Source organism: Crassostrea angulata, chromosome 7 (assembly GCF_025612915.1).
Source record: "Crassostrea angulata isolate pt1a10 chromosome 7, ASM2561291v2, whole genome shotgun sequence".
In the NCBI taxonomy this organism is placed as follows: domain Eukaryota; kingdom Metazoa; phylum Mollusca; class Bivalvia; order Ostreida; family Ostreidae; genus Magallana; species Magallana angulata.
In genome coordinates, this window is record NC_069117.1 from 15,495,847 (window position 1) to 15,511,923 (window position 16,077).

At 35.5% G+C, this 16,077-nt stretch overlaps 2 protein-coding genes across 15 annotated transcripts in view; one reads left to right on the top strand and one right to left on the bottom strand.

Moving 5' to 3' along the window:
* Window positions 1-6,422, top strand: part of LOC128192064 (uncharacterized) — a 28,325-nt gene extending 21,903 nt beyond the window's left edge. For all 13 annotated transcript variants that reach the window (XM_052864486.1, XM_052864478.1, XM_052864485.1 and 10 more), the window contains one exon: window positions 108-6,422. In XM_052864486.1, coding sequence (XP_052720446.1) covers window positions 108-5,287 — 5,180 coding nt within the window. In that variant the 3' untranslated portion in view covers window positions 5,288-6,422. The remainder of the gene's footprint in view (window positions 1-107) is intronic.
* Window positions 6,423-7,485: 1,063 nt separating this feature from the next.
* On the bottom strand, window positions 7,486-16,033 carry LOC128192605 (phytanoyl-CoA dioxygenase domain-containing protein 1-like). 2 transcript variants are annotated; one of them, XM_052865404.1, is made up of 11 exons: window positions 15,908-16,033; window positions 15,558-15,665; window positions 14,072-14,209; window positions 13,703-13,849; window positions 12,795-12,898; window positions 11,935-11,986; window positions 11,271-11,338; window positions 10,094-10,160; window positions 9,263-9,375; window positions 9,008-9,107; window positions 7,486-8,014 (listed from the first exon to the last, which is right to left on the bottom strand). In XM_052865404.1, exons 2-11 carry the CDS (start codon window positions 15,648-15,650, stop codon window positions 7,955-7,957), a joined length of 942 nt encoding a protein of 313 aa, XP_052721364.1. In that variant the 5' UTR covers window positions 15,651-15,665; window positions 15,908-16,033; the 3' UTR covers window positions 7,486-7,954. The 2 variants fall into 2 exon arrangements, with proteins under 2 accessions (XP_052721364.1, XP_052721363.1); XM_052865403.1 differs by having other exon boundaries at window positions 15,893-15,991.
* Between the last annotated feature and the right edge of the window lie 44 nt (window positions 16,034-16,077).

Genomic DNA, 16,077 nt, shown 5'->3' on the forward strand with positions numbered 1-16,077 from the left:
GTATTTGTTTTTGGTAGTTGTAATTTACCAGATATTTGAGTGAAATACAAATTATTTTGAGACATGTTGATGTAAAAATTGTATATATGTGTCAATTGTTTTTGTAGATTGTGTTGAGAATGAAAACCCTGAGAAAAGGAAACAGAAGCAAACCTTTGTTCGTTCTGAGCCAAAGAGGAGAGTTGTATCACATAGGAGGACCCCCTCAGCACCTCTCAGTCCTAAACTTGATGACTCCCGCGAAAAAAGCAGGAGTCCAAAAATGTCAAAGCAAAAGGGCATCTCACAAAGTGTTATTGAAATAGAGCATCGAGGAACAGAGGGACTGAGAGAAAATCTTATGTCATCTTCCATTGACGCAGAAAAATTTGTGTTACACATGGATGACAAAGACTTGCTAAAACCAATCGATCAAAAGAGCAAAAGCCCCTCAAGTGACAGTCGGAGACTTAGGAAATCACCACAGAGAGATTCAAAGGAAATGTCTGCTTCTCCTAAAGAACAGAGAAAGACCTTAGACATTAGTGACAAACTACAGAGGAAGGACGAAGTGATCGATTTACCAGAGAGTCCTGGAGCTAGAAGGAAGAACTGGCTAAGCAGTTCATCTTCCACCCCCTCCACAACTCCAGATGAACCTCCATTACATCAGTATTTCTCCAGACATCACGACTATGCAGAAATCTCAAACAGTGAAAGTGAACTTATCGACAACATCCAGTCATCTTCTACCTTAAAGGCAGAGGAAAACGCAAACCGATTATCGGACAATTACGACAATGTGGATAATGCAATGTTTTTTCTTCCATCAGATGACACGGATCTACTGCAGTCCATTGATCAGGCAACACAGTCTATTAATCAAGCTTTGGACAACACTGTAACCTCATATTCCTACAGCGAAAGTGAAACAAACTTTTCCTCTGTGGAGTTTTCAAAGAGTAGAACTAATGAATGTTCTAGAATGTCGAAGTGTTTAAGTGTCCCCTCTGACATTCAAAAATCTCTTGAAAACCTAACCTCTGGAAGCCAAACTGACTTGTTATCTTCCATAACTTTAAGTGAAGTATCTACTTCCATAGACAGTTTCAGTCTCAGTGAGGAAACCAGTTCTGGTGCTGACAGAAAGCGTCGGAGTGCCTCACTGGACAGTCTGACCGAATCACCACTCACACGAACATTGATAGAAATCAATGCTCAGATAGACCAGGCCTTCAAGAACGAAGTCCAAAAAGCAAAGAAACTGAAAGAGGAAAAAAGTTTGTCAATCGATTCTGGTGACTTCAAGGAAGAGATTGCAACAAGTATGTATGAATCTGCCAACCAAGACTCAAATACATTCGTGGACAGACCTGCTGCTGAAGTACAAGTTGTTGAAACTCCAAGATTAATTCGTGCTCCATTACGTAGTGCCAAAGACCAAAACTTTTCATTAAATGTGGGGAAGTCTGCTGAATCTACAAACATTTCATCATCATATCAAACCAAAACACACACTCCTGAGGAGCATTTAGTTGCTTTTTCCTCTGTACAGCAAGTTCACAGTGCTTCATCAGAATCCAGAATAATCTCACCCCAAGAATCTCCCAAGCAAAACCTAAAAGGATCTGCCTCATCCCTCATTTCTATGTCACCTTTGTCGAGTCCAGTCATGGCAAGGACAGGAAGTTCTCCCATGTCAAGTCCTGTTCAGAGACGCCCAAAACGTTCACAACCAGACACCCCCACCCAGCCCTGGGCCCAAGACAGTCCAATCTCTAGTCCTGGTGCTGCTCAGGGGGGTTACGTTTCACCATTAATGAGTCCAGCTAGCTCAGACCAATCCTTTGATTACGATTCTCAACAGAGAAAAATGCTGTCCAGGAGAGGAAAAGTGACTTTTGATTTGTCTGATGATGATCTCTATTTTCTTTCACAACAAGGAAAGAAGAGAGAAACACTTAAAAGATCTGACTCTAATTCATCCTCTTCAACTGTATCTAGTCTTTCGAGTCCAGAGGCCCGGGTAAAACAAACCTCCAAACCTGACAATTCTCCTTCTGCAATTCCAAAGCAGTCAGCTAAAAGAGATTTTCCACATTTATTGCTCTCTTCCTCAAACACTGATACAAAATCCACTTCTAGTCCACGTTCTCCTCGCAACCAGCCAAGATGGGAAGATTTGGCTGGGCTTAACCAAGATTTTCGAGCAATGGCTGGTTTAGATAAATCATCCAACAAACCACAAGGAAAATCAAAAGAAGGGAAGTCAACTACACCACTGACAAAATCTTCATCAAACCATGAAAACTTAGATTCTTCTTTTGACAAAAAGATTCATGACCTTTCCAATTTTAATGAACTCTGGAAAACCCAGCTTGCACCAACTGGTGATGTGTGTAGATTAACTGATAATAGAGACAATGGTCATGGTGGGAATAAACACCAGTTAAAGAGATCTGTGACATTACCAGCTTCCATGGAAGTGCCGCAGACATTTGACCAGAGGGACCACAGCCCAGAGTGTAGCACAGAAGAAAGGACTGTCGTGGAGCATAAACCAATGATCAAAAAAAGTTTGACAGACTGTGATCTCCCTCAAATAAAACACTGTAGTATTGTAACACAGGGAAGCACAGACACTTCCTCAAGTTCTGAAATGCATTTATGTGAATCTGGAGCAAGTCTTGTGGTGCATGAAGAAAACAGTATGGATAGTCAAGTGAATATATGTAGGAGTGAAAGTTACAACCTAGCTGTGGGACATTCAGTGGGAAGAAATGACATCCAGGACAAGGAGCAAACAAACAAACCAGCACAGATTGGAAAGAAAATCAACAAAACCCACAAGGTTGATGGGAAAGATGTTGTATTGAATATGCCAGTTCTACCCCCTTTGGAGTTGTCTGGATTCCCCAAGTTTGAAAACTCAGATCAAGTTCCCATAACTGGTGCTTCCAAGCTAAGCTGTGATAAAAATGAAAAAGCTGGCAATTGCAATGATTTGTTGGGAGGTGAAGCAAGCTTCCCTGTAAACTTGTCTGACAGTTATTATGACAATTCAGATATGAATACATATGGAGGCGACAACTCTTTAAATGATACAAATTCATTTGGAGGTCATAGCAGTATGATGGATGAGATTGACATCAATGAAAGTTGTTTTGGAATTCCAACACATCAGAATCTCAGCAATGAAATAAGAGAGAAAATGCAAGATCGATTCAAAGTGAAGGATCATAGCTCTACATTTAATGACACCATACAACCAGGACTTAATGTTCGCGAATTCCCAGATCACATGGTAATCGATGAAAATTACGACCATCCTCATGGAATGGACGTTGATGCTTCAGTGCTGGCTACTGGGTACACATCCATAACCAGACCAGCAGAAGACATTCAGATGTTGTCACAAGGGCCACTGATCACTGCAGAACCGTTTGTGGTTGAACAGATTGAACCAGTTAGTCAAATGGTTCATCCCATTGATAATTCTGAGGAAGAGGCACAGAATGCAATCAATGCAGACAAAGAGTTCAATATGACACTTCAAACATCATTGAATCAGAATGCCTTCTTTAAACCTTCGTGTGACAGAGAGACTGCCATGGAAACTGACATCTGCAGCAGTGTCAGTGGACCACTTCCTCAGCTTCCCCCTCCAGAACAGGAGTTCCTAGAAGTTCGTAGACCACGTGTCATGAAAACTAAATCAAAAACTCTCTCAAGTGAAGGGAGTTCAGAGAAAGGTGAAAACGAGGTGATAGTGGAGCATAGAGCAAGTTTTAAGAAAAAAGCCCCTGTTCCTCTGCCAACCTCCAAATCAAGAAAAGAGTGCAAACAACCAATGGAAGCACTTGATTTCTCTGACTTGAATGATGATGTTTTTGTCGATGATGTAAAGTCAAATATAACCAGTAGCAAATTAGTTAGTCGTGTTCATCATAAATCTGTAGCAGAAAGATGTGTTGGAAATTTTCCAGCTTTAGAAGAGCCCCCTAACCGTAGTTCTCTGGATGAATCTGTCCTGCAGATGGCTTCATCACGTCATGATGATTTCACAGAGGAAGACGGTCAAACAGAAGATGTCAGGTTTACAAAAGCTCACAAGTCAACAAAGTTGCAAAGTCTTAAGGAACTGTTTGAAAAGTCATGTAAAGAAAGTGCAGAAAAATTCAAAATGGCCAGTACTACATCTCAAGAAAATTTAGTTTGCTTGCCGACCCCAGAGTCCCCTCAAGACACAAGTAGAATTGTGAATGCTAGAGCTTCGTTTGGAAAACAGAAGTCTTATTCACAGATTGAGCAATCAGGATTTGAACAGATTGGTGCATGTGGTCCTGCATTGGATAATTTCAATGTCCCAGGAAACAGGAGAAGCATTTCGACAGATGTGGGTTATGAATTCCAAATTTCAAAAAATATTGGAATAAGAAGTGAAAAAATTGATAAATCTGTTGCAATAGGGAAGCCTCCTAAACATAGGAGTGTTTCAAAGACAAGGACTGGTAGTGAGTCATCCATGTGCGAGTCTGACATGAGGACAAGGTCTTCTCGATCTGTTGATGGATCTCCAAAGTTTGCTCGAGAGGGATCTCTTAGTTCAAAAAGTTCGCCAAAATCTCAGAGAGACTCCTCTCCCTTTAGCCAAATTTCATCAGATGACTCCCCTCGAGGAATTCGTCGGTGTTCCGAAGAAAGCTCACCTCGAAGTATTCGGCATCAGTCTTCCGAGGAAAACTCACCCAAAATTCTAAGGGTCAAATCTGATGGCTCTCCCAGGGGAACAAGGCATGTTTCCTTTCAGAGCCACAATCAGTCTATAACAACCTCACAAGGTGCGTCTGGGAGTGGCGTGGTGGTGGTTAGCTCAGAGAAAAACGAAAGAATGACCAAGTCATGTTCAGTGTTAAACACTTCACCCCAAGGTGCATCCAGAGGTAGTGGTCCAGAGGATGTGATGAGCAGGTCTCTGACATTAGAACATTCTCATTCTCTAGAGGAAGCCACATCTCATCTCAAAAGAAGAGGGAGCATTAAAGAGCTCATGCATTTTTTCGAAAGTAAGCAGGAAGGGATTGATGAAGAACCACGACAGGTCGGTCGACAGCGTGTTCACAGTGTTTCGCCAACTTTAGGACTAAGACAATCCAACTCGCGATCTTCTGAATCTTTGACCCTTGTTAATGTCCGTCATAGTTTAGAGTTGCCATCATCAAGTGGTCTATCAACCCTGGAGGGGATGTCGAGACCACAACCAGTTCGAATGGGTCCTAAGCCATTTTACAGTGTCAAAAACAATTGATTTCAAGTGCTTTGTACAATGCATAAAAATAGGGTTTCAATCTGAAATATTACTTAGGGACCACACCTAATCAATATAGCAATAATATTTTCCTTGATATTCTCATTAATATGAATTTCCTAGAACTGATACATTTTTAAAATCATTAAAACACAAGTTGTGTGGCAATGTGCAATAGTGAAGTTTTAGAAAGCAGCATTTTTTACTGTTTTTACACCCATTCCAACTATGATAACATTGACATAGTACAGTTTATTTCCTTTGGCTTCATTTATATTTTTCTTTGATGGTTAGTTTATTGTGCAGTATTATTTTTGGGTATTTAAATTTCAGTTTTTAACTGTCTTTTGAGTTGATGATTATGTCATAAGTCAGAAAGTAGACCATGCACTGCCATGTAGGTAATTGCTGTAAATGCCACTTCATCTTTATAGTAGAGTAACTGTGTAGGAGGCTAGCTGGACTTTCACATGACAGCTTCTGTATCCAGTGTATATATACATGTATACAACATGATAGATATTTGCCATGTATTCTCTCTAGTCAGTATTTATTTATTTTTTGTTTATGTGTATTTGTTAGCAACACTCTTATAGAACTATGTGAACGTGGTATTTTGCCCTATGTATATATAATGTAAAAATACCCTCTTCCTAATAAATCCTTTGTATTTGTGATCACATGCAGATGGTTGTATTGAGCGGTTGTAAATCCTGCTCACAAATGAAAGAGTAAAAAGTCATTATCTGAAAAGAATCCTATCATTTCCTCCCCCTGGTAGCTCAGATCAAATACTAGTATAAACGGGAGTTCCTTACCATAATGAAATTGTCTGTCATCATCAGATAGTTTATTCTAGTTGGTTGATTTAGTGTGCTTTTGTTCATTGGTCATGTGTGAGAGTTTTCCCCCTTCCTGTATTACATGTGATTGTATGTTTATTTTCTGCACTTCCATGTACTATACCTGTATTTGTATGGGTAAAGATTCTCAAGTGCTTATGGCAGGGTCCCAGTGTAAAAGATTGGGATTTTTAGCATAATATTTATTTTTTATTCCATATTTCATTATCAGAATGTGTAAAACCTCACAAACAGGCAATAAACTGGTGATTAATAAATATTGCAAAACATTACCTGTGTGCATTTGTATTACTGTTATATGATTTTTGATTAGTTAAAGTGATTAGTTGCATACACCTAAAATACTGTCTCACTGTAAAAAGTTACATGAAACAATCAGCTGAAATTTGGAGTTATAGTCTGTCCCAAGATATTTATGCAACACATTTGGACGATTTTTAATGAAATACACATACCTGTGAAAGAAGTGCAATTGAAATAGTTGAAAGGGATAATTTCATTGACACATTATCATCTTTCACTCAGAAAAATTCACAGGAACGAAAACTGATTCCTTACAGAATTTATAATGGGGAAAGTTTACATCTTTTCTCCATTCGGAATACATCGCACAATTTTTCAATGTTAACATCTGGGCTTGCTGCAATGCAAAATCCCCATAGACATCACATTTTTTAGCATTGTATTGAAACGTGATAAGCTAACGGGGGCTTTTCAACTGAGAAATCTTGGAAATTTTTCATACTTTTGAACATCGTTTGATGCCCAAAGGATTTAAATACAAACATCGAACAATTAAGCAAAATGTGACTCCAGGATATCTTTGGACAGAGTATGGCTGTCAGTAGAATAAACTTTTCGCCACATGGAAATTTCAGGATAATCTTATGGTCTTGAAGTATTGTTTGAACATTTCTCCACCTTGAAGGCTATACAATGTACGGTACTGCAAAATCCACATTAACTAATTTTTTTATTTCTCGTATTTAAATTATTGCTCTTTTACAAAATTTTCATTTCCTGCCAATGCCTTAATAATCCACAGAACAATTTGATTAAATCTGGTTTCTGTCATCACATTCTGTTTTTGAACCTGCTCATTAGATGTAATGGAAAAAAATTTATTCGTAAGAAACTATTGTTCTAAGATGTAATGACATTGCTCAATACTCTACGTGTATCAAAGAATTACCAAGTATAATTATTAATTTCAGTAGACTGTTTGGATGGATTACATGGTAATGACCAAAATAATGTGATGGAAAAGATATGACCATGATGTCTATGGTTGGTAATATGTTGACTTATCAATACATCCATAACAAAACAACAACATTTGGCTTTACAGAAAATTTTAATTGAACTTGATCATCTAGACTATAAAATATTGCAAGCACCGGTTCACCATAATACAGTCCATCAAAAATGGAGGTATAACTATATCCAATAACTGATTTATATATAAAATGGTATTGTATTCCAAATGAATACAAATTATTTGTTTCTGTCATGTATTCTCCATATTGGCTGCCTAGCTGAGTTACATTAAGTGTTGCAAGTCAAATACATGTACATATTGTATAACCCAGTACTACTGTAACACTGATCACATAATTATCTTGAGGAATATACAACAATCATACAAATAATAGTATTAAATAAGCCACTTTTTAAATACTTGTTTTTCATATTAATCACTCCCTGGTAATTAAACAGAATTTTTCCATCACTACTGGTAGTATGTCAAATATTGCAGTTTTTAATCAAGCATCATGTTTAATGATCCTAAATTAAAATTTGGGAATCACTCCATCCATTTTGGATCAAACAGAAGTGGGAAAAATTGTCCATCCATTTTTTCACCCTATAAAAATAGAGATAATATGTACATGAATTATAAAATTAAAAGTAGGACAGATCATAATATGGAATAAACATTTGCTCTGAAATGTACAATGTATTAAAACTTGTACCAAAGAAGCTTACAATTCTCACAAGCACAACAGTTGTGTTAGTTACTTCTAGAAGAAAGAATGCAATTACTCTTTCTTTTATATAATTATATGTACTTCAATTTTACCAGGAAAAACAGTCTGGAAACTAACATATTGCATCTCGCTGAATATAATACGCACTGGTGTTTATCAGTAATATGCATCCCCCTCCTTTGGATCCCAAAATTGGGGGAACATTTTTTGACCAAATAGTAATCTTTACTTTAATGATAATGATAATATGTAAGGAAATCTTCATGAAATTTTATATGATACTAAAACTTAACATTCTGATAAGCTTTCTGATGATGAATTTTTTATGATTTTGATTTTATGAATTGTGTTAGTCTATGAACAGCTCAACAAGTGTACTGATCAGAGAAAACAGGGGTACACAGGATTTTATGGGTGTTTTGATATTGGGTAATGTAATGCATTAAATCTATAAAATCAATATATATATTTCGTAATGACTGTATTATACATGTATGTAACTACAATCACCCTCTACATGCAACATATGATAATTTAAAAGGGGTTGGATGGCCACGGTCATTTTTAGACTGTATTGACCTCCTTGAGAAGAAGATCAAGAGCTTTGTTTAGATAGTGAAAAATTGTCAAATTTAAAAGCTGAAATATACTGAATTTTTCTTAACTATATAATATTTTATAGCTTAACAAACCATATCTAAAAATGTATCGCAGATCTGATATTTAATTTGTTGACCAAAAAGCCTCCTTAAGGTGAGAACCTGAATTGTAAGAGTCTGTGTTTGAGCATTAGCATGTAGTAAATATAAGAAATGCTTAAACCAAATCATTTGACATGTTAATAAAAGTCTGGAGTATAGGAGACACACCTTGGGGATCTTGATCCCCTTTAATAGGTCTTCGTCTGTGTTGGATATTGTTCCATCTGCGAAGTAGTTCAGAACTGCAGATCTTCTAGGACTAGGTGACCTGATTTCAAAACAATCACATCATAAAATCTAGAGAACTAAACCTTCTTTTTGTTAACCATTTACTGTTACATATATTATAAAGTTGATTTTTAACTAACTTTATCAAATGAATTATACATATACATATATATTATAAGTTAAAGCTACACTTACTTGTTTCCATAGGAACCATGAACTGCCATACCAGTGTGAAAACTGGCTTCTCCTTTCTTTAGCAGAGAGGGTATAGGTTTAAACTCTTTCTTTTCTTCCTCTGTCAACACTGTCTGTTCAGTGAAATCAATGAAATATTTTAATGATTTTTTCATTTGAAAGAAATTGGCCTTACAGAGATAGTGCTTGTCAGGGTGGTAATGTTGAAATATATTTAAATTTTATTTTGTTTACTTGAAAGTTGGTTTCCATCAAATTTCAATAACAACTGCCAACTTTCTATTTGAAATTAGCTGTTTAACCACAAGAGTCCTTCCCAAGCCAATGACCCTATGGACATGAATTTCACAATTTCAGTAGTGGTGTTCTTGCTTAATTATATCCTAACCACGCACTTAGTTTGCCTGCTAGATGCCCAGTAGTAAAGAAGATATTAATAGATTGAATCAATTTTCAATAAGTATATATCCTAGCTGTCCCTAGAAAGTATTGACAATGATTTTCATAATTTACGTTCCCTTCTTCCTATAGATGCTAAACAAATATTTTGGTCAGGGCAATCCTAATATTGTAAAACTGCACGGTGCAAAACAGACAATGACAGAGAAACAGTTAGCAGTAGGTCATCTGAATGACTCACATGACCTTGACATAAAAATTTTTGCAGGACATTAAAAAATATTTAAACCATTGCCAAGTATGTTTACTTAAAGTCATAATACATGTATGTATTACCAAACTTGATCAACAAAATACATTGTTCAATGATCATATTCTTGAATACAGCAATACAGAGTTTACTAGTATTCACTTATTTTCAAAATTACAAACCATGATGGATTCCATGTCCTTGAAATTGAAGTCTGTCACGGGCAGTGGTTTTCCATCTCTTGTCCACCTGATGGAAATATTCATTATCTGTCATTTCAATATAAATTAATAACTTGACACTTGTATTTAAAAGAGCTGAAAATTTTGGGCATAAAATAGTTCTTTTTACAAACATACTACACATATTCAATTCATGACATACCAATCATACACAAGCGTTATACTGGTATACTTGTATATATCTTGGGGTTTCCTTGCAAATGATAACTACCGGTATTAGTCAATCAATAGTATACATGTATCTGGTGAAACATTAATCAAACTTTCCATTTCATATTAATCTAATGTACAGTGGAGCCTCAGTTATCCGGACGCTTTCGTTCCCAAGTTGAATCGTCCGGATAGGTGAAGCGTCCGGATATCTGAAATGTGTCTATTGTTGTCATGATTGATATTGTATTTGTATGCAATGGCTCCCAGTGTTGATACTAGTTTTTTTTGCCTTTCATACCATATAGCAACACATGCTAGAGTGAATGTTTTTAAGAGATAAAGAACTCTGCTTTATTTTATTATTTTGTCATGAAATATTAACCGGACAATAATGATAACCGAATCTAGCTGAATTCTTTCTGTCCAAGTGTGATATGTGTGTGAATGCAGTGTGATACACTGTTGTTGGCAATTTTCCAATTTTTGAGAGAGATTTGGGAAGTCAGTGTATTTATACAAGCTACTCATGAGGGTCTAGCACGTAAAAAAGGTGTGAAAATTAATTGACAGGGGTAATCTTTTGTACTGAGTAGGGTATCATCAAATTTTACCGTCCGGTTAAATGAAGCAAGATTAGTAGTAAATTGGTGTTTTGTGGTAAAAACAGACCGCCCGGATCCGGAACGCGAAATTCCGGATAAATGAGACAAAATAACGTATAAAAAATCTGTTCCCTAATAAAATCGTCCGTAAACTGAAGCGTCCGGTTATCTGGCGTCCGGATATCTGAGGCCCCACTGTAGTTTTTTGGGCATTACACACGGTACTATTCACTTTACTGATCTGTTCAGTTATCTGCTAGCCATTTATCATTTCTGTTAATGTAAACTGATAGACTCTGCACTAGCATAAGCCAACAAGAGCACTTTTTACCTTGTAAATGTGTTAATATGTGTAGCTTTACCTATGGGAGCCTGGAATATAGTACAGGGTACCGTTTTCTTTTGTCTGGTCTTCCAAGGCAATGTGTATCTGAAGTTTACGATGAAATTGTATTGTTATTGTAAAATGCCTTATCATAATTATAATTATTGTTATTCTATTGTTTTTATGAACTTTGAAGATGAAATTAAATGCAGTTGTTTACATGTGTATGTTTCCAACAATAACATCTTGCAAATTGAATTGATTTCTCCATAAAAGGACAAACGCAACTTAAAACTTCAATTCAGGTCTGGTCAAACCATTCAGCAAAAATAATTTATACAAACCCTTGGACTAGACTACTGATAGGTCAGAACACAATTCTAAATCAGGGATGTACTGTAACTTTTAATCTAAATGTTATATCCAACATAAAAGGAAGGAAGGGGAAAAAGAGGAAAGAATGTGGCCGAAATTGAGAATTAATAAATATTACATGTGTCATTAGTTGTTTTTTATTAAACTGATCAAGTTATCTGTAGGCCTGTTCAACAGAGTGGGGGTTAGAAAGTGCTTGCCGAAATTCCCTACACCCGTAATGTAAATGATCACGGCAAGGACCTGCTTTGCTGAACAGGCCTACGAGTGAATGATATATCCATAGCCCAATCTACCATAACACAGTTGAGGGTGAGGACACTTACTGTAATGTGCTGCACGGGTTGCGTCCTTGTCCAATAGGAGTAGTCCTGATGCCTGAAATATGGCAGCAATAAAACCAGTTTATCTTTCCATCATTTATACGATGTAAAAAGGTTTATAATATTGAAATAATGAAAAGTATTTCTTTTATTAAAAGATTTATTGGTTTTTATCAAAATAATACACAAAGGGTTCTGTCTATTTAATAGATAATAGCAGATTTGATTTTTAGTTAAATTTTTAAATCAATAGGGATATAGAATGAAGGAGAAAGCTGTGACATATATTACAAGTAGTATATCTGAACCAGTATACACTCCTAGACTAATAAAACATGTTAATTGAAAAATATTGCCAAGTGTTCAGCTGAAAGATTAATAATACACAGCAGTAATGCTCACAAAGACAGATACTAAATTTATGTACATTATTGCAATAGACAACACACAATCAATATAATCAGCGTTCCATATTTTGGGATTACCAGTCAGAATAAGTTCTAATTTAAAATATCTTATTCAAAATGCTTAATGATAAAATAAACTATTTAGGTTAATTTTAATCATAAAAACAACTGTACCTGTAGCTTAACATACAAAAAAAACTTGTGATATCTTTACATATCTGAATTTGTCATTTGTTCTCATCATCCTTCATTCTAGTAATTTTACATATTACATAAATGTAGAAAACAATAATTCAAAACATGCATTCTTGTACATGTAAAAGGCTGCACCGGCTGACAAATTGCTTGCTAGGGTACCAGAGTTTGTGCATATATAGTTTATGTTTGACAGCCTTCTCGCACAAGCTTTGTCCTTTTGGCTAGGTTGGGGAGTAAGCTGCTAGCTAGCTCTCTTACCATGCCACACAGCCACCATGGTGAGGTGGTTTGGCAAACAACTGATCATGCCAAAATCTCACAGGAAGGCTCTTACCCTTCACAAGTAATTGTGAAGATGGAACCTGGTCATGAAAATTATCATGTATCACTCATTTTTTACTAAATAGAGGTCTGTAGTCATCTACTTATTACTGTGGGTTTTCAAACTGCATGTACTTAATCATCTATAGTCTGTCCCAAGTTATTGCTTCTATCACTTTTTCATAATTTTTAATAGAAATACACATACCTGTGAAAGAAGTACAATTGAAATCGATGAAATGGAAAATATCCAAGATATCTTCATTGATTAATTATCCCTTTTCACTCATAAAAGTTTACAGGAAGGAAAACAAATTTCTTACGGAAATTTATAATGGGAAATGTTTACATCTTTTCTCCATTCGAAGGTGCTTGAGACACCTCGCACAATTTTTCAACGTTATCATCCGGGCTTATTAATGGCTGATGCAATGCAAAATCCCTGTAGACTTTCTATTTTTGGATGTGTATTGAAACCTGAAGCGGTAGAGGGGGCGTTTCAAAACAGATAATCTGGACATTTTTCATATTAGTGGATGAACCTAGTTTGAGCACAAAGGTATTAATTATTATCGAAATATCAAGTGAAAAGTGGTAGAAGCAAAAACTCGGGACAGAGTATAGTATATGATTTCTCAATATTGATGTAATAATTCATTTAATAAATAAACATTTTCAGAACATATTCAGCATATTTCATGAAATGAAAATATTGTTTGGGTTCTTTTTTTAATTTGACTTTCATATCTCAAAAACACTCAATATTTTTATATTATAATTGATATTAATATATTAATTAAAAAAATATATAAATGTAAACATTTCAAAAAATCAGTTTTACCCACCACAGCTTGAGGGAGAAAGACAAGATCATGGAAGAGCTTTGTCAGTCTCCAATGTCCAAGGCCATGGATCAGAACATTGTTGGGATCACCACTCTGGTTGCTATGGTATTCATACATCATGTCCATTCCTGGATGAGTTATTTCTCCCTGCATGTAAACATGAATATTGATGAATACTTGTCTACGTAACATTGTGTAATGACTCTCTATAAACTAAACTGTTTAATATGGCTAGATATTACGGAGGTTCTAAAATTCATATTGTGTAGTTCATCCATCAAATTGTTCTGTACATTAATAAATTGAATAATATCTGCAGAGTAGACAAGTTGTCTCCCCTTTAAAACAATAGATTGGTAATGGAATCACCATAAATATCTTGTAGTCTTCCAAGATTCTATCACATTGTTCTGGACTTAGCAGTGGAACATTCAGTAAAAACCCATCTTTCCAAAACTGTTCGACCTTTTCCTCACTAAGCAGATACTTCTTCCAGTCCCCTGGACTCTGTAAATATTATATGGTGCAATTACACACAATACATGTATTCTGATAACTAGGGCAAGAAGTGAATTCAAATGATAGTAACAAGACCAAGATATCTTAAATTAATTTTTTTGTACTAGTATTTTAATTTTTTTTTTTCATATAGCTACATGTAATTATGACATGCAGAAAGTTGTGAATAGTATGAACAAAAAGCGGTTGTAATGATGTTAATGTTCTTTTAAAATGAAAAGCTACATGTATATTTAGAATTGTTATACCCCTGTAAATCATTACTATATAACTCTATATGAAAAAAAAGGTCAAGCATTTTGACTGTTGGACTGAAACTGTTAGATTGGAACTGTTAAAATCGGCTGTTAAAAAAGACTGTTGACCGATGACATCACATTCTGCAAAAACGTGTTATTGATTAGAAAGGGCATAACAATATACAGTTGTTGACTGGGGTCGAGGGCAACAGTTGATCTGTCGGATGTTCGGCTTTGGGCAACAGGTTGCGAGCCGGTCTGACATATCAACTGTTGCCCTTGACCCCAGTCAACAACTGTATACTGTTGATTGGAAGTTATAGATACATGTACTGAATAATGTAGCTTTAACATTAAAGGTTTGAAGTTTTGGAGACATTCTTTCATAAGTAACCCCTATGTTTTATGCCTATATGGTCATCAGGATCAACTTTTAATTTGCTGTCTAATTATCTACACACTGTTGTATTAATACTTTTAAAATAAATTTTAATTTCTCAAATACCAGTACTCAACAAAACCCTTTTAATACAGGCAAAAGTGGATTAACGATATATATCACTGTGCATGCAGTACAAAATACAGATAAATCTACCAAATCTAGGCCAATGTCATTAAAGCAAGGGGCTGTGTCAAAAATAGTTTTGACTAGAAGAGTTTAATAAAGTGCATTACCGCTGTGATAAACCAAAGGTAGTAGAATGTGCTGTGCTTTAGAGATATTTTTTTTATCTATACAGGTCAGAGTCTGAGGACCTTTATATCCCTTTACCTTGTCTTTTTTAAAATATATATTAATATAACTGGGAAAAAAAATTAAAATGCACATACTGAAAATAGGCCCAGAATAAATCTAAGAAGATAAAATAAATCGTATTTAATAGCTTGGGTGCTGACATGCATACATGTATATAATAATAAATCTGAATGGTAATTTTAAGGTATATTTTAAGATGACCGTATAAACCATGTCAAATTTTCAGTAGTACACTGAAACTTCTAGCTGCTTCAGAAAATTCCAAATTAATCTGTCACTTTATGAACAAAGAATATATCTCTGTGTCTACGTTAGGGAACACAATTTTAATTTTGCTCACTGTTATTGGATCAAACAATTCCCCTAGAGGTTCATGGACTGAACTGTAGTCCGGAACGCCAGGTTTGAACTCAACTGGTGCTGGGGGTGCCATGTATTCTGAATATATCTAAAATTACATTTAAAATTTACGATAAATCATTCAAATATATTTAAAATAGTTAAATCTATAACATATGAGTCTACAAAAACTTTTTAGAAACTGAACTTCAGACATTATTTACGACCTACTGAGTAAAACGTCTTGGGAAACTTTGATAATGTGCAAGTAAATTAACAAGCTTTTGATGCAGTCATTAAAATACCACCACATAATTAAATCCAATCATAAACTACCTTTGACACCTTTACCTCTCTGAGTCCTGCGGCTCTTCTCGCCAGGTGTGATTGTTTAGAGTTATTCCGCTTTGATGTGATTTTTACAGCTGTTGTGATTACCGCCCCAAGCTGTAAAAACCGTGTTCTTTGATTCTAGATTTTGATGTCTTTGTATCGAATATATGTATTTTTGTTTCAGATTG